Genomic DNA, 23193 nt, shown 5'->3' on the forward strand with positions numbered 1-23193 from the left:
GATTTAGAAAGAAGGACACCTTTGCTGAGTGTTCAGGTCCCGTGACACGTATCAAAGACCCCCGTCTTTTAGTTTAAGCTTTGTATGGTTCGTAATGGATTAGGGGCGGATAATTTTATTGAGCTATTATTTTTATTTTTTTTTGTCTTTAAAAAAAAAACGTTTAAGGAATTAAGGGGTGCATTATGTCTCCCCTCACCCGGTGGTGGATCCAAGTTCGCGCACTGGCGACAATCATGTCCTAGCGACATGCATGCACTCGTCCCTCACCTTAGGAGGGCACGCTGCTCCCCCTACAAGTCCTTCCATGTTTTTTTTAAAGTAGAGTTGGATATTGTTAACATTAGGTTTTATTTATGATTGGCTTACTCCCTGGCAGGGTTGGTTGGGGTGGATTATATTTTCTCTTTTAGCCCAGTTGTGTCTAGGAAGTTTAGGATGTTTCAGAATGTTCTATTTATGTTTGGGTTATTATTACCTAGAATTTCTGGGTAGGTGTGAGGGGATCCAATTTCTTTTTGAGCTTTTCGGAATTTTGCTCCTGCTAGCTGGTATTTGGTGCAATTATTGAATACATGTTGCAGTTCTTCAATGGTTTTGCAATGGTAGCAGTTAATGTTAGCAGGTTTGGGTCCTAGGTGTTTACCAAAACTTCCTGCTAATTAAGTTTTGCCAGTGATGATACGGTTAATGATATTTTGGTCCAAGCTGTTTACTTTAGGTAGTTTGATGGACCTGTTAACGTCTTTTAAGGCAGAGTGTAGTTTTCTACCTTTGGGGGTGGAATTCCAGTGATTCTGCCATATTTGGTAAATATCGGTTTTTGTAAAGCTTTAGGCTTCTGTGATACTATATTTAAGTGTGGCAGGATCTGGGTCTCCTAGTTTGCATTTGGCAACTTTATCAGCTATCTCATATCCAGGGATCCCTATATGCGATGGTATCCACATGAATTCAACTGATTCCCTGTGGACAAATTTTTAAGCATATAGTAAGTCCTAGCAAGGAACCGCTCTCTTGATGTAGTGTTGTGGGATTTAATTGATTTTATTACACTATGGGAGTTGCTGATAATTACTGTTTTTTGGATGTTGTTGTCTTTAATCCATTTTACTGATTCAATAATTGTCCATAATTCTGTAGTGAAAGTAGAGCAGTGGTCTGGTAGCCTGGTTCCCATTTGGATGTTGTATTCTGGGATAACTACTGCAGCTGCCATTCGGTGGGGTTCATTTGTTTTGGAACCATCAGTGTATATCTTAACAAAACCAGGGTAGGTGTCAAATATGTCCATTGCAATGATGCTTTTTAAGTTTAGACTTTTATTCCAATTTGTTCTGATAATTGGTGGCTTTGGTGTTAATCCTTGGCTTAGAGTTTATCCAAGGGGTTTGGTCAGGGGTTCAGTGTATTCTTCCTGTTGGTCAAGTATTGGCAATTTTTCCTGAGTTCTAAAATTTACTTACCACCTGGTATGTTTGGAACTAGTTTACAGTGAAAAGTTGTGTTAGATTTGTGATGGTGATTTTTGTTGAATGCTTGTCAGGGTGATCAGCTAGCTCAACTGAGTATCTGAGGAGCATTTTTTGTCTTCTCAGCTTTATTGGCATTTCTCCAGTGAGGACTTGGAGTTTGTCCAGTGAGGTTGAGGGTAGTGTGCCAGTGCAGACAATTAATGCTTTTCTTTGCATAGCATCCAGTTTGTTCAGGAGTGGTTGTTTTGCTGAGTTATAAACTTGACATTCGTAATCTAGTTTCGATCTTATAAGTGCTCTATATATAGTCACCATTGTTTCTTGGTTGGATCCCCATGTGGTCCCTTTAAGATTTCTTAGGAGATTTATGTCTTTACTGCAATTTTGGATTAGTTGTTCGATCTGTTTCCTGGTTAGGTGGTTATCAAAGTACATGCCTAGGAACCTTACAACCGTAACATATTTGATAATTTGGTTGTGTATATAAAGGTTAGGGTGGACTAGTTGGTTATTATGCTTAGGGGTGAAAATAATTGCAACAACATTTTCAAGAGAGATCTTAAAACCCCATTTATCTGCCAATCTCCCTATGTTATCTAAGCTTTGCTGAATTTCCATGCTAACTTGGTTGTTAGCGGGGTTTCCTGCCCTCATGATGCCACTGTCATCAGCGAATTGTGAGATGTCAACCTTTTTGGTTGCTAAATTAAGGTCCAGGACATTGATCATAATATTGAATAGCGTAGGGCTGAGTATGCTCCCTTGCGGGGTGCCATTTTTGAGGGGGTATTCTTTTGTGGCAGTGTTCCCTACTCTGGTGATTATTCTATGACCTGTTAGGAAATTTTCAATCCAGTTATACATGTGTCAGGTAATTCCGATGTGGTTTGAGTTTTGCAATCAATTCTCTTGTCCAGACAAGGTCAAAAGCTTTTTCTAGGTCAAGGAAGATAGCTATAAGGTTACAGTTTCATTTTCTTTTGGAGCTGAATGCTAGTTTAATATCTGCTTCTAGTCTTAATAGCTGGTCTGTGGTGGAATGCTTGTTACGAAAGCCACATTGGTTTTCTGATAGCAGGTTGTTGCTTTTGAGATGGTGCTTTAATCTATTGGCTAAGATAATTTCCATTAGTTTACAGATGTTATTAGTGATGGAGATGGGATGATATGAGTTTATATTATTAGGGTCTTTGCCGGGTTTAGAGATTGGTATGACATTGGCATGTTTCCAGCTATTGGTCAATTATCAGCTATTCCAAATTAGGTTAAGTAGTTTTAGAATGGTTGCTGTTATATTGTTGGGGAGATCTTAATATATGATATATCTAATTTGATCTTTTCCAGGTGATGTCTCTTTCTTTGACCCTAATGCTATATCCCATTCATATAAGGTAATTTCACTATTTAAGTCAGAGACCTTGGTTCCTAGGTATTTTAACTCATTCGGACCCAGAGGTTTTTGTTGTTTTTGCCTGAAATGTGCGTAGGAAAGACATTTGGGGGGCTATTTCTGAAAACAGCAAAATACAATGGCTTTCAACAGATTTTCCATGAGATTAATGCCTAGTTGTATTAGAAACATCATTTTTCATTAGTTATTTTGCTTGCGCATGAGCAGAACGAAAAAAGTTGAAGTTCTTTTTTCTTTTTTTTTTAGCTTATCGGACCCATCATTTTCATATGGAGACCACAATTTATTCCAAATGCCCACTTTACCCTAGTTTTTGCAAAGATTCACCTGTCTGTGTGCAGTTAAGACCAGTATGCCTTAGATCTGAGGCCAAAAGGTCTAAAATCCGGACACAAAATCGCATTTCGACCCTGAGTGAATTTTGGGTTAAAAAAAAACGGGTCCAAAAAGTGATGTTTTTCCCTCTGTATTTTGTAGTGCAACTAGAACTTCCAGATTATTTGGTATCATTTTAGAGCTATATCTGTCAGCTTTTTTTTAATACCACCCATGTTGGTGTATCTTAAATGACCTTGATGCTGCAGAGCTCGGAAGTAAGGTACAGCCTCATCACGCCTACAGACGGGATCGGGGCCGAATTGGTTAAAGAGGTGAGTAAGGGTATTTTATATTTTTTTCTGGTGTTCTTGGAAGTTGCTGGAGTGGTTGGTATTACTGCTCATGTCAGAGAAGTGACTAGCAAACATATTAGCCTTTTGTTTGTTTGTTTTGGCAACTTAGGTGTTAGGTTAGATGTTTTCCCCTGGATAGTTTTTATCTTGTCCCATACTTGTTTTGGGTTTGTTTTCAAGTTTAATTTGGAGCAAAAATATTGTCATGTTTTCTCTTTGGCCAGTTTTATAGTTTGTTTTAGGTTTTTTCCTTATCTTTATATTGAATGAAATCAAGGTAGTTTCCTGTGTGCTTATACTTGTTGGGGAAACAGCTTCGGTGGTCTAGTGGTTAGAGTGACCATCTCGGAAGCTGGAGGTAGTGGGTTCGCACCCTGGCCGAGTCATACCAAAGACTTACGAAAATGGTACTAACAGATGCCTCGCTAGGCTCTCAGTATTAAGAGGTTAGTGTTAGGACTGGTCGGCCTGGTGTCAGGATAATGTGACTGGGTGGGACATCATGCTACATGTCTGCAGCATTTTGCCCAAGTGCTAGACATCACTATAAACTGCCACACTGAAGACATCGTAGTGATATGACTAAAAAATTATTAAAGCTACGTTAAAAGTCCTAACCACACACACACAATTATTGAGGTGTTTTTATTCTTATGTGCTTTTTTGCATTGGTCATTCGACCAGGGTACTGATTGTTTAGTTTGGGTATTTACTGTTTTAGGTATACTTAATATGGCTGCATTGTGTATGGTGTTAATTACATTATCATGGAATATAGTTATATCTGTACTTTCTAATTCTTTGGTATTAATAATGGCTTGGATGTTTCTGAAGTTATCTCAGTCAGCTTTATATCTCCATTTGGGTTGGGCTTCAAAGGGGTTGTGTTGAACTGAATCTGGAGGGAGATGATATTGGGGAAGTGGTCACTTAATGTATTTTCTTGATCAACCCACAATTAGTAATTTGGGCTAGTTTGGGTGTGCATATGGTTTGGTCAATTAATGCTGAGACGGAGCCATCCTCAGGATTGAGTCTTGTTTTTTTATCCATCATTGAGGATGATTATGTTGGATTCAGCTATCCATGCTTCAATCACATTGCCTCTGTCATCCCTCCTACTTTCTCCCCATAGTTCATTGTGTGCATTGAAGTTGCCACAGATGATTGAGTTGTCTGTTAAATTTGTGGAGATTTGACGGTAAGTATTTAAGTTAACTGAGTTGTCATTGCCTCCTGGTCATATACGTTTACTATTTGAATATTATTGAATCCAGTGTTGATTAGGACAGTTTGCATTTCAAAGGTCTTGCTGGTATCAATTGGCCTTGGAATTGTTAAAGTGTCTGACTAGGGTAGGGTATCAATGAGAAAAATTGCAAGTCCACCTCCCTTTTTCCCATGAGTGAGACTTTCAAATTTGCCTGGGGAGTACCCTGGGATCTTAGGTAGCTATTTTGGATTCTCTGGTGACTTTATTGGAGGCAGATTATATCTGGTTTATTGATTGTATGATTGATTTTATGTATTAATTCTGGGAGGTTTTTAGCTAATCCCCTTCAGTTCTATTGCCAAATTGTTAGGTTTTTTTATTGTGCTATCCATTATAATTATTGGTGATTGTAGTTATAATGGGAGACTGGGGAGTGATTGAGAGTGTTGATTGAAAATGTTTTGTTACAATTGAATATAGGTGCACAACAATGGTTTCTGATGTTGTGGGTTTAGTGTTGTTAGTTTTGATTATCTCCCTAAATAGTTCTAGCAGCATCGGCCATGTAATTATTTTTGGAAAACCTTGTGTTTTCAGTTTGATCTGATTTGGTGTGGTTTTTATTTTTAGTTTCCTGGGTTAGCTCTAGTTGTGTGTTTGATGATTTGAATATAGTTTTGAGATTATTTTTGGGGGTGGGTTATGGTTTTTTTTAAATAATTATCTTGGTTGGATTTGGGCTATTGGGTGTTTTGCCTGACTCTGGTTTGTTGGGTATTGGATTGGTGTTTTTAATTATTTTTTGGCTGCTAAATAAGACAATTGTTTGGTAAACATGAATTCTGTGATTTGCTTTTCCTTGATGGTATAAGGGCATTCAGATGCTCTAGGGTGGTGTGGTTCCCAGCAATTAGGTCATTAATAATTTGTTTGTTGCATGTTCCCCTATGTTGCCCTACCCCCTGCAATAGGTGCATCTTGTCTTGTATGACATTTGAGGCAAACTGTCCCCAATGTTGATAATTAATGCAAAACCTGGGTTTGTTAATGAAAGGTTCCAGTTTGTGGCCCACCCCATAGGGGCCTAGCTTAACCAGGGTTGAGAGTGGTTCTGTTGATTCAATTAATGCTTTTGATATTGGCTGCCCTTTTTGATTCCTGATTCTGTAGGCTTTTTCTACTTTAGTTCCATTCTCATTAAGTTTTTTGAGGAATGTTCGGTTGTTTATGTCCTTGTTATAGCCTTTAAGTGTTAGTACTGCTTTGAAATTTGTTGTCTGAGGTGGTTTGGTGGACTCATTATTTAGTGTTAGGTTTTGAGTGGGTGGAGTTTTGGCTTACAAGTTGGTTTCTTGTGTATTTTTTTATGTCTACTTTAGTTTTGATGTGGCCTATGCCTTCTAGTTTTATGAATGTTTCCACCTGGCTGAGTGTGCTGCATTGGATGATCAAATATCAGTTTTTGGTCTTATCAGTCTAAATTGCCCATGGTGACTCTCGACAGGCCTCTTAAGATACTGCTGAAGTTTAAATGAATTAGTTTTCTGTCCCTGCTACTGATGTATAGGGTGTATTCAAGTGAGTGGAATTTGGGTTTTGCTTCAGATTATTGTGTTGGGAGTTATTTGCCCTTGTGCTTTGGTTCCTATCTTGGATTGGGGTGGTTAGAGTTTTGGATTTTATGGAAAGCTTTCCTTTTCCTGTGTAGGTGATTTTTTTTTTCTCTCGTTCTGGCTGTCTTTATTGGAGAGGTAGTCTGATTTGGTAGATTTTTCCTTATTGAGTTGGTTCTTAGCTCTATTCCCTGATGTGATCCGTGAGGGGCCAGGAATTTGACTGTTTTGAATTATTTCTTTTTGTTTTTTGTTGGGGACATCTAATTTATTAGTATTAATTGGTTTTGTTGCGTTGAGTGTGGAGGGGACAGCAATTTGTTGATTTGTGTTGGTTGGATATGTCTCATTTTGATTGACTGCTGAGTTGTTTGATCTATGTTGACTTGGTTGCTAATGATGTGGAGTAATGGTAGTTTTTGGTTCTTTGGAGTCCAGTTGGTAGTTTTAATTGGGGTATTTTTTAGCAATTTGTACGCTGGTAATGGAGTTGTATTGGTGTATACGTTTTGGTCTAATTGGGGGTCGTTTGTGGTCATGTTTTCCACATTCTTGAGAATGAGCGCAACAACTCGGGATTCTGAATTGTATCGTTATTCCAAGTTGGAGCCCAACATAGACATGACCTGTGTGAATAGCCTCGACTGAATAAATATTTTCTGGTGCTTAAAAAAATTTCAGAAAAAACGTTTGTTCAAAATATTGACTAAACTTCCAGACTTTGTTCAGAAGCATGATAAACAAAGTAATAATAATAATAATGAACATGAGTTAAAAACGTTACAATCTAATAGGAAGCCTCGGAGCTGAATCACGACAAGCAGCCAAACACGTCATAATATTCTTCCAATAAAACTCCCGAAATCGATTTTCATTTCCCAAGTGTACATTGAGATAATTTCCACAAAGATTTTTACATCGAATTACCGTGTTTACTGAAATTGCTAAGTCGCGAACGTTACCGAGGAAGACTGCATGACAAGGAAGTGAACATGTGCTCGAAGCGAGAGAACAAATTAAGAGAAAATCACAAGTTAAACGCAGTGATATAGCAAAACCGAGGGACGGATGATTTAACTACCTTCATTGGGTATCGTTTGGATTGAAATGGTTAAGAAAAAATTCGTACTTGGTCAAATCAAATATGTTCAAGGCAGCGGACACTATACCTCCTATTATCGATAACCGTCGAAATTTGTAGACTATATCAGCTTAAGGTAAAATTCGAATCAAATAAGAACATAAAAAGAGGAGAATCGTATGAGAAATTCATTATAAATGGTTTCATTAAATAAGATTGAGACTGTGTTTGACCATTTCTAATGTGTGTGTGTGTGTTTATACACATGTCAGGCACTCTTCCAATTAAGTGCTTGGCCTATATAGGACACACGGTACTAATTATACGGAAGAACTGTGAACTAGTTTAGAAATGGGTGAACAAATAATAGAGTATTTACGGGTTTGGTGGTCCATAATTGGTTAATAATTGAAATTAAAATTTTAGTAAAAATATCTTTTGAGAACCTATCCTATATGTAATTTTAAAAAAATATAGACAAATTTCTACTGATGCAATTTTAGTATTTTTACAGGCTTGACTCAGGAGTACTCAATAATGAAAGTAGCACCTGATTAATTTGGTGCAGAATCAATAACATGTGTTTCATGCACATGTAGGTAAACACAATGCTGTGGGTCATGTGGTGTTCTCCACACATAAGCTTGCAGCAAGGTTAGATGTGCATGAAGAATTATAGGTCTCATCATCAGCACCCAGAAATTTTAAGTTATTGAATTTTGAATATGATAGTGTTTCCATATCTTTACTGTTGGAGTTAAAGCTACGTTAAAAATCCAAATCACATCACATCACTATTGGAGTTGAATTAGTACCGTGAGTCCTATATGCGACCTATACCATAAGATGAGCTTGTTGTTTCCATGGTTACCATATACATCCAGAGTATCATTTTGGTGGTTTTTGCATATGACAATCATAATGGAGTCTTTTTGTCATGGTTTGCATGTGATTTTGGAGAAAAAAACCTATACAAAAGACAGATGAAAATGGTTTTATACACTGGACAGTGGCAGTAGATAGCCCAGGCCATGGGGAAAAGAGCATAGTATGGCCTGATGGCAGAATTTCATATGATGGTGACCACAGATTGGCCTATATGGTTAAATACCATTTAACACGTGCAACAATTCCCCAAAAGGGGGTGGGGGAAAGATTTTAAATGTAAGCCACTTATGTCACAATCACTTATGTATTACTACTGATCACTTAACTTTAGAGACACACTCAGCAGATCAGAGAACATTGTAAAAATCAAGGACTGTGCACAAAACTGCACATGCTGCATTGCCTCAACCTGTAGATTGCATTATTATATGTCGAATCACATTGAATACCAATTATATGTCTTATTTCTTATCATAGAATTAAACTCCTTGTTTCTCATATTGGTACATTAAATGTTTGGGCAAACAGTATTGGAACTTTTCTTTATTCTTTTTGTTGAGGGAACAGGGAGGGACATTTTCACTTAAAATAATAGTTTTCAACCCTTCATTCCCAATATAAGTCTGCAAAAGTACTATCTGTATTGCATTATTTACACAGGCAGTTTTTCTTCCCCAACCTCTCTTCATACAGTTGAAACATTCTTGATGTATAACTGCATGGTGAACATATTGCTCTCTCCCACCACACCAGACCTCTTTTTTCTTCATGTACCAAGTCCCATGATAGAAAACCTTTATAGTCAGGGTGTTGGAACTGGTGCTCTTAGAACACATTTTCCCACATATCAGCATTTTTTACTGTGTGCACTAAACAATATGTGTTTTGTTCACCAGATATGTTATTGTGAATAGATGAAAACAAACTTCATGTCAGAAATCAGGTTTCATATTTGAAACAAAAGCTATTTATAAAGCCAACTTTGCTCTGCACTTACTATCAAGTAATAGTAAGGAATCATTTAGCTGTAAATTAGAGCTTGCTATTTGGTTTGCCAAATCAAGGTGTATTACCTCCCCTTTGTAATTGAGTGATTGCAAGGTTTGCTTTGTTTCTCTTTTGTTCAGTAATTTATGCATTTTATTCAGCTTTATTTTAAAAAGTAAGTAATTTAACTCTGCTTATTGTGGAAAGTAGCCACGGTAATGATTTTAAGACTTTTTCTTCACTTTTTGTGAGTTTTGAGTAAATGTAGGTATAGATTTATGTATTAGACAGCTCGAATATGCAATTCTATTACAGTAAAACCTGTCATGAGCGACCTCTGCTATGAGCAACCACCTGTCATTTCCGACCACAATCGTAATGCACGGATCGATTTTACTATACAAACGCTCTGTTATGAACGACCACCTGCTGAACTCGACCAGCGACCGCAATTTCTTGGCAAAATATTCATTTTGACACTGCTATGAATGACCGCATCGCCAAAAAAATTACAGATCGACACCACTGACCTTAACTTAATCCTTTGTAAACACTAGAGCTCGGGATAAATGTAGTATGCAAACAAAGTGCACATTAAATAACGCTGTAGTTGAACAACCATATATCGAGATAAACACCTCTAAAATCATTTAATTCTTTGTAACAAAGACTGCATAAATAGTAAAGATTGCTCTAATAAAGTATTTAAAAGAATTTGTCTTGCTACATTACCAGTTTTGTGAAATTTACAACTCCAGCATATGGCATCATTTGTAAACTGCAGTAAACCAGACTAAAGTACATGTCACTAACCACCATTGTAGTGCCAGAGTCATGTGAATAGCCAGTAAGAGTAACATCAAAAGGAGTAATGATGGATATACGCAGTGAATGTAGAGGTTTGTATTTTTTCTTTATCTTTATGAAAACTCACAAAATGCCGTTAGTACTTATGTCCCAGTGAGAAATCGTTTGAAAGGGCTTCAGTGTAGGTTTCAGTACATCGTTTGTCTTTCCAGTTAATCCATAATGCTTGGAGGGTGAATGAGCTCATTGTCTTTAATACTAGTAAGTGAGAATCATTTCTGGATTTTTTAAAAATTATTTTTTATTTCTTTTGTTAGTGTTTCACCAAGTCACCATCTGTTTACCTGGGTGCAGTTGGTCGCAACCTTTGTTTATCGAGCAATAACGCTGTTGATTTAAACTTCGTCTCAGAATAAATGTATTGTTTCTTGATGAGTTAATTATGTCTTTTGGTTTCATTCATTGGTACATAATATAGATTTATTCCACATTTCCCCAAAACCTGATCAAAACCGATAGTCTTTATAACATCAACACTAATAACAATGGCAGAACCTGCGCTGAAAAAAAAGAAAAATTGTAACACTGGAAGAAAGGATTAATGTCATTGAAAGAAATGAAAAAGGGGGAGACCCCTCACAAAATAGCAGTTAGCTTAAGCGTCGGTAAAACGCAAGTTCAAAATGTAATCAAAGACAAGGAGTCCATTAAAACGAATGGCAGAAAGGTGCACAAGCACAGAGGAAATATGCCACGGCGCGACGGACAGTTTACGGAGATCTGAACGAGTGAGTATGGGAGTGGTTTTGTGTTGCAAGGAGTAAAAACATTCCAGTAAGTGGAAAGTTGATTCAGGAAAAGGCAATAATTGAGATACATGTTCAGACCAAACAGCTGAGTAAAACATGTCAACAAAGAAGTATAATGGATTTCTTAAAAAAACAAGTGAATAAGTGTATAGAATAAGATATATACATCATATCTGTTTTTTTTTTTTGTACATATTAATGTGATGTTGAAATAAAAATTGTATTCTCGTTGTTTGATAGATGTATATCTTTATTATATAAAGATATTTTGAGAGGATGCATGCAATATTTAATAAGATTTATGAATAAAGGATACAATACATGTACAGTGAGTATGGGTATTATTTAATTTTCAACAATGCTAACTATTGACCCCGAAAACCAGTCCATTTTCACACACCTCTTATGAGAGACCACCTGTCTTGAGAGACCGCTTTTGGTTGGCAGAAGGGGCAGTCTCTCATAACAGGTTTTACTGTACTTAAATTTAACAAGTAGTTTATGCAGTGATAAGTTTTATCAGTGTCTGCATATTGCATAGAGACATGGGCTTGTCTTGGCATCGCAAAGTTTTTCACACATTTCTCCACCTCCACTTTACTTAATAGCTTGAGCCACAACAGTTTGTAATACACTTTCTGTCTCCAACATCAATGTCAGCATTATAGGAACTTTGGATAGCTTTTTCAAATTTGTCTCTTGTTGTGCTTATGTAACAGACCTCATGTTGCTGTGTTTTTTGGGTTGATGCACATTTCCCCCCTTGTTGTGGGGAACATTACCAGGCTTGAAGAAATTACTCTATTCTTTGCTTCCTCACCTTTCCCCATAGTTTTATACTAAAAAGTATCACTCTGTTATTTAATTATTCAGTATAATAAAGCTTATGGAACTTTTCTTGGGCTTTTATACCATTTTATTAAGATTTGGGGGTGATGAATCACATGTGATGATAGTTTAAATAAGTTTGGAATGTCAGCATCTCTTGATGCTTCATGGGTGTGTGTATTTGTTTTTGTCACAAAAGGGCAATGGCCTCAAATCATTTTGACCTGTCATGTGGCACACTTATTTGTTTTGTTTGATTGATGTGAATAGGGATGCACTGCATCTTATTTCTGTGAGAGTCAGCAAGAAAAGAAATGCAATTTTGAAATTTAATACATTTAAAACTTGTTTTATAGCCTGTGAGAGATGAAAATACAATGCGTCATGTAATTTGATATCCTGTGATGTCATACTTGCTGATGTCAGCATGCTTGTGTTTCTTTTGTGTAGCATGCATGCCATAGAAAGATAACATGAAGATACAAAGGCAGAAAACAATTATTTTAATAACAAGAATAAGCCACTAATAAGTACAATACAACACAGCCACATGTAATGCAGATGCAATTTAGCTATATACATTGGTATCACATAAAATGCTATTGCACAATTATCCATGCACAAGCATTGCCAATTCTTTCTTACAATTATGCACTAATATCAATGAGTAAAATACAACTTTTTCTAAAAAATTTAAATAGGACACACGGTACTAATTATACGGAAGAACTGTGAACTAGTTTAGAAATGGGTGAACAAATAATAGAGTATTTACAGGTTTGGTGGTCCATAATTGGTTAATAATTGAAATTAAAATTTTAGTAAAAATATCTTTTGAGAGCCTATCCTATATGTAATTTTTAAAAAATACAGACAAATTTCTACTGATGCAATTTTAGTATTTTTACAGGCTTGACTCACGAGTACTCTATGAAAGTAGCACCTGATTCATTTGGTGCAGAATCAATAACATGTGTTTCATGCACATGTAGGTAAACAAAATGCTGTGGGTCATGTGGTGTTCTCCACACATAAGCTTGCAGCAAGGTTAGATGTGCATGAAGAATTACAGGTCTCATCATCAGCACCCAGAAATTTTAAGTTATTGAATTTTGAATATGATAGTGTTTCCATATGTTTACTATTGGAGTTGAATTAGTACCCTGAGTCCTATACACAAATAGTCGCACTGTGGTGAACTATGTACATATGTGAAGGAAGGCTCACATCACTAGATACTTTATGTTCCAATATTAAAAAGCATTTTACACTACCATGGTGATGTGTAATGATCTTAAATTTTAATCAAGGCCAACAAGAATTTGATATGGTCCGAAACGTTTTCCTCCTGACTCTGTGAACAATCACTATTGGTTGCCAGTTGTGTGTGATATTCCTGAACATTTGACTTTTGTTACACTGTTAGTCGACATCAAAACACGCTACACAGTGCCATTAGTTAGTCTGTAAGACCCATCACCCCCCAGAACAAAAATATCGGGTGATGTGTCTTACGTTGTAGGACTATACAACCATGGTGATCTGTAACGGTCATAAGTTTTAAACAGGGCCAACACAAATTTGACATGGTCCATAACGTTTTCCACCTGACTGTGAATGATTACATGAAGATTATATAATAAATATACCCCAGAATTATGCTTAAAACATTCATTATTTATCTTAAACATTTTTACTTTATAAACAGGAAGAGTAAAGCAAAATTATTTTATTCCAGATTAAAGAAGTTTTGATTATGATAGCAATTAATTTTTATTTTTGTTGAGTATCTTATGATAAAAAAATATGTGCATCACATGTTAACATATAGCAAGCATCATTCTTGCATTAGTCTTTCTTTTTAATAGATTTAGTCATGTTTTGGATTGTATTCTGCTTGGGTAAGATTTGAATATGTGCAGAATTTTAACAATGCTGAACTTTTCCTATATTTTTGACATTTTAACATCCTGTTCTGTTATTAAAGTGAACACTGTTGATGTCACGTAGAGGTCGCATAGTGTAATTTGTGTATCCTAAAATTTCTACTAAATTATTGGAGACAATGGCTGTACCAACTTAATGGAATTCAGGCATTTAGAGGTTAAAGCAAACAGACTGAACCTAATAATGACCTTGTTTTTCTTTATAAACTTTATTCTTGATCACTGTTGAGAGCAAGTAACTTTCTTCACTGGTTAGAAAATCTACAGTAAAAGACAGGGAATAAATATTAACATTATTTTTTGCTTAGACTTTAATGATGCTGCTTTCTGTTTATTGCAAGAAAGTTTCTGAAAGGAAAAAAAACTATTTACTTAGGGACAGTGCGTTGCAATACCAGCTTAATGACTCAGTTTGTGTTGTGATACCTTAAAGCTCTGGAAAAACAATGGAGAAATCATCAAAACTATTTCATTGAAAAGGTGGAGAAATAAAATATTTTAACCGTTACATATTAATAAAGAAATCCAGGGATATATACACACTGTGGTCTGTTGTTTTGTCTTGGATTTTATTGTTATTTTCTAGAAATATGCAGCTTTGGTGTCTTGCATTTGATTAAAAGATCATTAAAAAAATCCTACTGTGATGGTAAATGTGCTTAATTTACTGTTTCAATTTCATTGATAGCTTCATTGCTTGATGCAACTTAAAATTCAGCTTTATTTGCTTATTTCTTGTGTTTTCAGATTCTGAACAGGATTATCGATTACTGCGCCTTGCCAGAGTCCTGAATGAACAGCAGTCAATGAAGGACAAGGCTACTCATGAGGAACAGGTGATAATTCCTCCTCAAGGAGAGACAACTCATAAGAGCCATGAAGTGACTGATATTGCTGTTGAAGGTGAGGAATCAGAAGTACTATACATTCGTTCTCCACAGGAAGACATTGTCCAAGATCTTTCATCAACTGCTAGTCAGCAAGAAGAATCCCACCCAGCTTTAGGTCAGAGGGAGCCCATTCAGTCAGAAACAAACATGATAGCCATGCTAAAATTGTTGAAGGAAAATGTTTATAAATTGAAACAAGATACAGACACAACTTCACTACTGACATTGTGGGACTTTGCAGGCCAGTTTGCCTTTTACACTACACACCAGACATTCCTCACAAGACGAGCCATCTACCTCTTGGTTTCAGATGTCAGCAGAGAGCTTGTTGATTTTGTAGCTGATGAGTGTTACTTTGATACTGATGGGATAATGAAATGCAAAGTTCATGGTGAGTTCTACTACTACTCTGCCAGATTTAAATAATAAACTTTTATGTTCTTAGTCATTCTGTACAATAATGCAAAGTCAGCACAGTTTTGTTCCCCAAGAGGAAAGAAAATACAATAGAAAGTAAAGAAAAGCTTGTCAATCCAGACTTAGTTGAACATCGGCATGACAGTTACTTTGGCATCCATGTGCTTTCGTTTTAATTCCATGAATATTTTTTTTCTCACCTTTTTTGCATATGGAATGTAACTTCATTTTGCACTTATTTTTGTCTAGATAACAAATGTAAATTCTACATAACAAGTATAAATTGAGCTAGGAAAAGCCATGAAATTCTGAAAAAAAGGTCTGGGGGGATGGGAGGTAGTCCTGGACATTTTAAGCCAACACTTGATGACAGAAAAAAATACATAATTGGGTCCAAATTGAATTTGTTGTTTTGGGTTTAATACCATTGTTTAGTGCATGAGATATACATGGTGGCCAGTATAAATGGTGGCAGAAGAACCCAGGAAAGTCCCAGTAAGAAACACTGACTCATGGGAAGCTGATTATAATTTAGTGAATTTTTATTGGAATTTTCAGGGGCCCCGAGTGGCCGAGTGGTCTAACGTGCTCTCCGTTACGGATCACTGCAATCTCACCTCTGTCTGTGTGGGTTTGAGTCTTGGATTCAGCCAATGTGGGTATGTGAGAAAGCTTGCCAGCAGCTTCTCGTGGGTCGGTGGTTCTTTCCGGGGTTTTTTCAGGTTCATCCTCCACCATTAATACTGGCCACCATGTATAGCCTATTGTGTGCTGAAAAATGTCGTTAAACCCTACAACAACAACAATTGGAATTTTCAGGGTTGTAGAACTAATCATTCAGTTAAGATACAGTGTGGATCATTTGGGTGATAGACCAAAATATATTTATACCGTGCTCAGTCAATCTGATTAGTAAAGTAGTAGTGACATCTTAGTCCAACTCCATATCAGTGTATTTTCCTATGAGGAAGATAAGAAGACCAGTAAGATCTTTGTAAATATTGGAGGAAAATAATAAAGCTAATATCCCTGAGTTCCTGACTAGTATGTAAATTTAATGAAATTTTATTGCAAAAAGTCACTGCTATTATAAGGTAGTTGACACTAGGAATGTGTTGTTAAGCATTATTATCAATAGCAGCCCTTGCCCATTCATCTGTGCAGTAATTGATACTGTCAGTCCTTGCTAAATATATAGAAATCGATGAATTTTCAGTGCAGGATCCCATCTTATAAGTGGCTTTGAAAATGTATCAAACACCTGTACATAATCAGATTATATTGAAAGTCAATGTTTGGACACCAGAGGTCAAAGTTACTGAGACTGAAAGAATAAAAATGTTATTATGCACAATGACATAAACTCTACATGAAATAACAGCTGTATATATATGCAGTTAAATGACTTGGGGTGGGTGCATAATGTGCCATTGACACTACTCTTGTTTATAATTTATTTTCAGAACTGATTGAGGTTTGGCTAAACTCCATACATTCTTGTGCAACAGAATCAGATGTCAGCATCCCTCCTGTGATTTTGGTGGGAACACATGTGGATAAAATTTCACAGGTACAAATTATGGTTATGGACATTAATGTCAGATGTGTTAGATTATTCCTCCTCTGCCTGTTTAGCTCTATTGGTCATAGACCAGAAGATCAAATGGGATGGCCTGTTCTCAAAAGTCTGTCTGTCCATTACCATACAGTTGTTATCATGACTCATTTAAACTGCTTGGAGGATTGCTATGAAATTTTACACATGCATTTACCTCATGGTCTGGTTGATCCTAAATGGAAATGAATCCTATTGGACATACAGTATGGCTAACACATTATCCACTTTGAAAATCTTGTTATCACTATTTCTGCTGAATGGATGTTAGTATCATAATGGGAAAATTGTGTCACCAGTCTCAATGGAAAGTCATGATCAACATGGAATTTCACCAAAACTGGTACTTAATGGAAATGGTGCCATTCTGAAAGTCAGTATTGCTGCCATGGTGGCCATCTTGAAGATCTTGTTATCACTATTCCTCCAGAATGGACGGTATCCAGACATAGGGATTTCATTATAAGACTTATTATAGTGTCTAGTTGATCTCAAGTAAAACTGGTACCCATCTGATGTCCACTACGACTGTTTTGGGAGCTATCTTTAAAATCTTGTTCTCTCTACTCCCCTTGAAAAGTAGTTGCTTTTGTTGTTGTTGTTGTTGTTGAAGGGTTTAATGCCATTTTCCAACACAAGGTAGGCTATACATGGCTGCCAGTAGAAATGGTGGAGGAAAAACCCGGAAGACCCTGGAAAGAACCACTGACCCACGAAAAGCTGACGGCAAGCTTTCTCACATACCCATATTTGCTGAACCCGAGACTCGAACATATACAGACAGAGGTGAGATGGCAGTGATCCGTAGCGATGAGCACTTTAGGCCACTCAGTCCCCCAACCTTGAACAGAAGGTCATGTTGACATGGGCTTGTCATAGCTGCCAACCCTCACGAATTTGGTGTGAATTTCACGACTTTTTCAGCGATTCATGGATTCACGCCGTAAGACAAAAATTCACGAATTTTCCGATCCTCAATTATTTTAAATCTTTAATAAAATAACCGATTTCCCGTTAAGTGCTAGTCGCGATGTTCGCAGTTGCCGAAACGGTCCGGTACCGCTGGTCACGATATTAGTAGATCTACAGCCGATTAGTACAGTTGGCCCGGTCGCAAGCATTTTAGCCTATTTTAATCTATATGTACAAGAGTAGTTTTACAAGTGCTTTTGAGAGAAACTGGGCCTAACCAGAAATTTGCTCCCCGCATGCGTCAAAACACTGATTCGAGTTACTGTTCAGCATCGCATGTAAGATTTTGAAAATGTCTTCACCACCAAGGAAAAAGAAATGTATTACTCAAAAAGTGAAGTTTAATTTGGAATATATCAAAAATTGGCCGTGCATTCTGCCATTAAACATTGATATTCATTCATGCTTTTTGCACTCGGTGTGCCATCGCAGAGATGATGTGAGGAAGAATGCCGGTTGCAAAAAACACGTAGAAGTTGGGAAAATTAAGAATTCGCAGATTTCAGCTCTGGAATATTTTAAACCATTGGCGGAAGACCCGCAGGCTACCAACGCTTAAGCATTATTTGTGAATTTTCTTGTGTCGAACTCTACCTTTATCATCTAGAGACCATGCTAAACATTTGTTCTGACATGTTCCCGGACTCGAAAATCGTTTCCACATTTTCATGTGGAAGAACCAGAAATGCTGCAGCTCCTGTGCATTTTTCACAACAACAGTGACAGCGAAAGAGTATTTTCTTTAGTGAGGAAAAATAAGACAGAATTTACTGCCTCCTTAGCTGGAGAAAATTTGTCAGCAATTTTACTCCCCAAGATCAACCAGCAGGCAAGAAGTCGGAACTGTTTAGAAAACAAATTTATGATCAAACAGTTGAGGAAGTTAAAGTCTGCCACAGTATCATGTCTTGATAAATAAATATTTCTGCATATATGTAGTGTTTCATTTTTATTTTGCGAACTTGATATATTGTAGTATTGATGGTCGGAGTAGTCAGAGTGGATGGAGTTATTGTCATGGTATTTTTCACGAATTCGTGTCCAAATTCACGACTTTTTATCCCTATTTTCACTAATTGTGAGCCTGGAAGGTTGGCAGCTATGGCTTGTCACCAGATGAACATTTTATTATTTAAATTTCTTTTTAGTGCACATGCATACACCGTGATTCAATTGTTGTTACCACTCTGTTTAAATGCGAAGTCTTATCAATATGCAGTTTTCACTAGAAGACTTGGTGTATACACCTCTCCCTCGATAACTCATGCACAACGGGGTCCAAAAACACAGACCGCACTATAAGCGAGGGTGTGAGTTACTGAGGGACCTCCCAAAATTCAGCTAGACAAAAGACATCCAGAGAACCACCGGGCTGAGGGGGGAGCTGGGGTGTTTACTGATATAATTCTCGTTTTATAATCGTGTCGAGAATAATTGTCGATAAATCCCTTTTTCTGATGAAGTTCTTTGTTATTCTTTATAAATCACATTTTTTTTTCAAAATGTCCAACATCTGAAAGATTGATAACATGTTTCCAATGGTTTCAACAACCAACATGGTATGTGAAAACATTCATGTGATGCGTCACGACTTTTTGTTTTTGTTGATTAGTCTGATTCACGGAATGGTTTATGATACGTTTTTTAAACAAATAGTCTTGGAAGCCCAGAACCAGACTAATTGTTGAATCAGTTGATACACTACCAAGCAAGATCCTTTTTTATAAAATAAATGCAATATTTTGTGAGACAATTCTCGACATTGAAACTGAATTTTTTAATTGTTCAGTTAGTATAATATTGATGCCGTGACTTCATTACAAGTAACAGTGAAACTTAATATCGTCCTTGAGAATATCTCTACCTGCGAGTTCAGGAATTCTCTGAAACTTGTTTTCTCCACAGTGTTCGTATCTGTGAAACAATGCACTTTTTTTACAAAGTACTCATTTCTCTTGGTTGCCTTGCTAACTTTAATCACAGTTATAATTGAGTAGGTTAATGTACGTAGTTTAATGAGAGTACATACACAATAGTGTTTATAACAGTGTTCAGATGATCAACTGAATTAAGTTACTTGTCATACGACCGAAGGCACTGGTTCTTAAGCATGTAGGATTTGTGTGCCTTTTAAATTTGTTGTTTATTCCACCTCCTTTATTACATTCCAAAGATGTAATCAAAGTGATAATAGAAAAGGAGGGCAGCTTTTTATTTAGTGCAACAATGCAACAAATGTTTTCGCTAGTCCGATATCAAAACACGGTCGGCACTTAACTAGGTTCTCACAGAAACACTTAGATTAAAACATTTTATGTTTAATCACAGCAGGACACATTACATTTATGATGAACTAGAACACAAATTTCAATTGATACAAAAAATTATTTAATTGCCATTTATTTATCAAATACTGCCTCCACTAGGCATAAGTGACATTTTCATTCATAAAAACTTCCTTGAGTATCATTAATTATAGTGTAATAAGAATGTCGTTTGGAAAGAAACTGGAACAAATTTTATGATTTCTTTTTAAAGTTGATATTTCATAATGTTGATGAAAATTTCCAGGTCCATATTCCCTCACGACCAAGCTCACATTTCCAGGTCCTATCTACCATTTTCTACAATAAAACGAGCAATATATCAGTTTCCATTACCAATTTTGATCATGATTTTCTTCAAGTTCAACAAATGGGAATAAATTTTTTGGCATTTTCTGGTTTTAAAAATGGGACCTACGCCTGATCCTATGCTATAAGCAGGTTCAGGAGTGAACAGGGCGCGTGTTTAGGGATTGGTGTAGTTGGACCTAAATAAGAAAGATATTGATCTGAAATCCAATATGGGCATAACTGTGGCCATCTTGAAACTATTATCACTACTCCTTCTGCCTACTTTGCTATAGTCGCGTGTCCGTAAGAACAAATTTCTGACTAGACAACACGGATAATAGATATCTGCTCTCCTTTGTGTGTGCTTATATATATATATACATAAGTAGTGTGTGCTTATATATATACATAAGTAATACTATCATACTGGTTAGAGAATTTTTCATTCGTACTCTACGGAGATACGAACCCACGTCTGTGGGTAAACAACATCCATCACCTTGCCTGCACACATGAACCCATATTCCCTCACGACTAAGCACACATCACCCAAAAAATGATGTTACTCAATCAGTGTTTTATGCACTCGTGTAGCAGACACGCTTTTGTGACGTCTTAGTAATTAATTCTCATGTATCTACACAGTCATTCTGGATTCCTATAAAAGAAATCAAGGTATATAGAATTATTTATTGAAAATTATAAATATACACCAGATTAACTGAAAGTGCTATTCCTGGATTCTATAGAAGAATCCTTGATAATAGTAGGCAGAATTAATATTTTAACACAAATAATACTATCATACAGGTTAGAGAATTTGTAATTCGTACTCTACTGAGATTCGAACCCAGGTCCGCAGAGTACAAATATCTATGCAAGTTGGTTGATATTCCATTTTTATCAAACCCGTATATATCTTTGGTTAATGGTACACCTTACAGTTTATCTTCACCCACTATCCTCTCACCAGATTGGCTAATTAGAGACTTGTGTTATTGCTATTCAAATGTAGCTATTTGGGGAATGACACTAATTTGGCAATACTTACCAGCTAACGATGAAAAATTCTTGACTCCTACCCTATTCATGTCTTCAGTTTCAACCCAAGTAAGAGAAGGGTTATATTCCAATTGTTGGAATAGGCCAAGGTATCAGACTAGAATCATGTTATTTTATATTGCAAGACCTGTATTTACTAATTGGTGAAGGGAATAATGTTCTTTGACTGGGGACTAGTACCATGGAAAGATATAATGCAATGCAATTATTGCAGATATGTCTTAACTTATTACATAATTAAAGTTAGATTCCACCCCCAGACAAATAACCAACAAAACCAAACTTCAGTTTGTTCAGTTTGGTCTTAGCAAAGCATTATAGGATCGGCAGATTTTCTGTGTTAACATAGAGGCAGTTGCTAGTTCATGCCGATGTGCTAAAATTAATACATGACAAAACCACTATTTTGAGATGATGAAGCAATATTTGTAGGAGTAGTATATGTGAGAATGTAAACAGTAAAACCCAGTGTGAAATTCATACAATGAATGCTGTATCAGAGTTTGAAAATGGTGTGCATGGCATAATTCAAGTGGCATGGTACTACTATTGGATATGCCTGCCAGTGGAGACCTGCCTGTTGATAATAACCAGGGTAATAAAATAAACCATCAGGTACCCATTTACCAAACATACTTGCTTAGAAGTCGACCCTTTTACTGGAAATTTTATTCATACAGTGTAGGGTTCATTTTATGTGTGACGTACAAAACAATTTGACAGATCTGGGAGTAATGTTGGTAACTCTAGATGCCTGCAGTACACAATCTTTAAATTCAAATCAATTTATGTTTTCGTGCCACTATTCTTATTTAGAAAAGAGTATATGGTACTGTTATGAATATTTAATTTAATTTGTTAGTTTTAAATATTTTTGTTTTAATTTTCATTTTTTTTTTTCATTTTCATTGCATGCTATTGTAATGTAACATTGTTTGCTGGACTTGACCTTGTCCAAAATTGAGTTCTTTTCTGCTTGACTTGATTGAGTTTGTAAAAAAAAAATATTTTTTATATAAACAACTTTTTATTTTTTTAATGTTTCTCAGAGTAAGAATCATTAAATTGAGTCAAGGTCATACCTGGACTATGTGAGATTTATCATGTGCCAGTTGGTAACAAACTTCTATTTCTTCCAGAAGATTGAACTTTTGACCCTCATCTGGGAATCTGTTTTGCATCTTAATTACTCAAATAACTGATGTTTTGATAAAGATTTGTCAGTTGGGCTTAAAACACTTATGTTGTGTCCAGTTTGAACTGAATTTTATTTTCTTCGAATTATTAAATTCAAGTGATTATTTTTCCTGGAAATACAAAAGTGCTCTGATATAATTCTTAGACAAAGACATTCACTGGAATTTATTCTGAATTAAAAACTGGAATAATATTTTCTGTGATTCAACAAGAGACTGTTGACCATCTGTGCTTCATAGGTTATTACAGACGTCATCTCCTTCAATTTCGGGACTTGAACTGAGCTTTATTCAAGACTTTTTATTACTAGGACTTGTGAATTTCATTCTTGGATTATATTTGGATTTAATCCGCAATACCATAAGGTCTTTCTTCCCATTTGTTTTTCACTTTGTATTCTAGAGTAATACATTATTTGTTAAATTTTACAAAGCTTGTTGTCTTCACTCTTTTCTGTTACTTATTTTAAGAGCATAGACTTGTACGTTCATCATAGTATTCAATATCAATACAATTATTTGGATGTTAATAATTTGAAAATATTTTGAGCAAATTTAATACTACCCACCACAAAGTGAAGTGCCCATCAATGCTGTTTACCGTGAGTGTTTGCTACAACATACATTACTTCTATATCATTGCTTTCATTTTTGTCAGAACTGAGCAGCTCTATTTGTATTATTATTTGTGTTTTGC

General features: G+C 36.1%; 1 protein-coding gene across 2 annotated transcripts in view; it reads left to right on the forward strand.

Moving 5' to 3' along the window:
• Positions 1-23193, forward strand: part of LOC149787243 (uncharacterized) — a 126867-nt gene that overhangs the window by 23819 nt on the left and 79855 nt on the right. For both annotated transcript variants that reach the window (XM_089977745.1, XM_089977746.1), the window contains exons 4-5: positions 14477-15010; positions 16500-16606. In XM_089977745.1, the coding sequence (XP_089833871.1) occupies positions 14477-15010; positions 16500-16606 (641 nt within the window). The remainder of the gene's footprint in view (positions 1-14476; positions 15011-16499; positions 16607-23193) is intronic.

This window comes from Sinohyriopsis cumingii, chromosome 12 (genome assembly GCF_028554795.1).
Source record: "Sinohyriopsis cumingii isolate HCF-2022 chromosome 12, ASM2855479v2, whole genome shotgun sequence".
Taxonomy (NCBI): Eukaryota; Metazoa; Mollusca; class Bivalvia; order Unionida; family Unionidae; genus Sinohyriopsis; species Sinohyriopsis cumingii.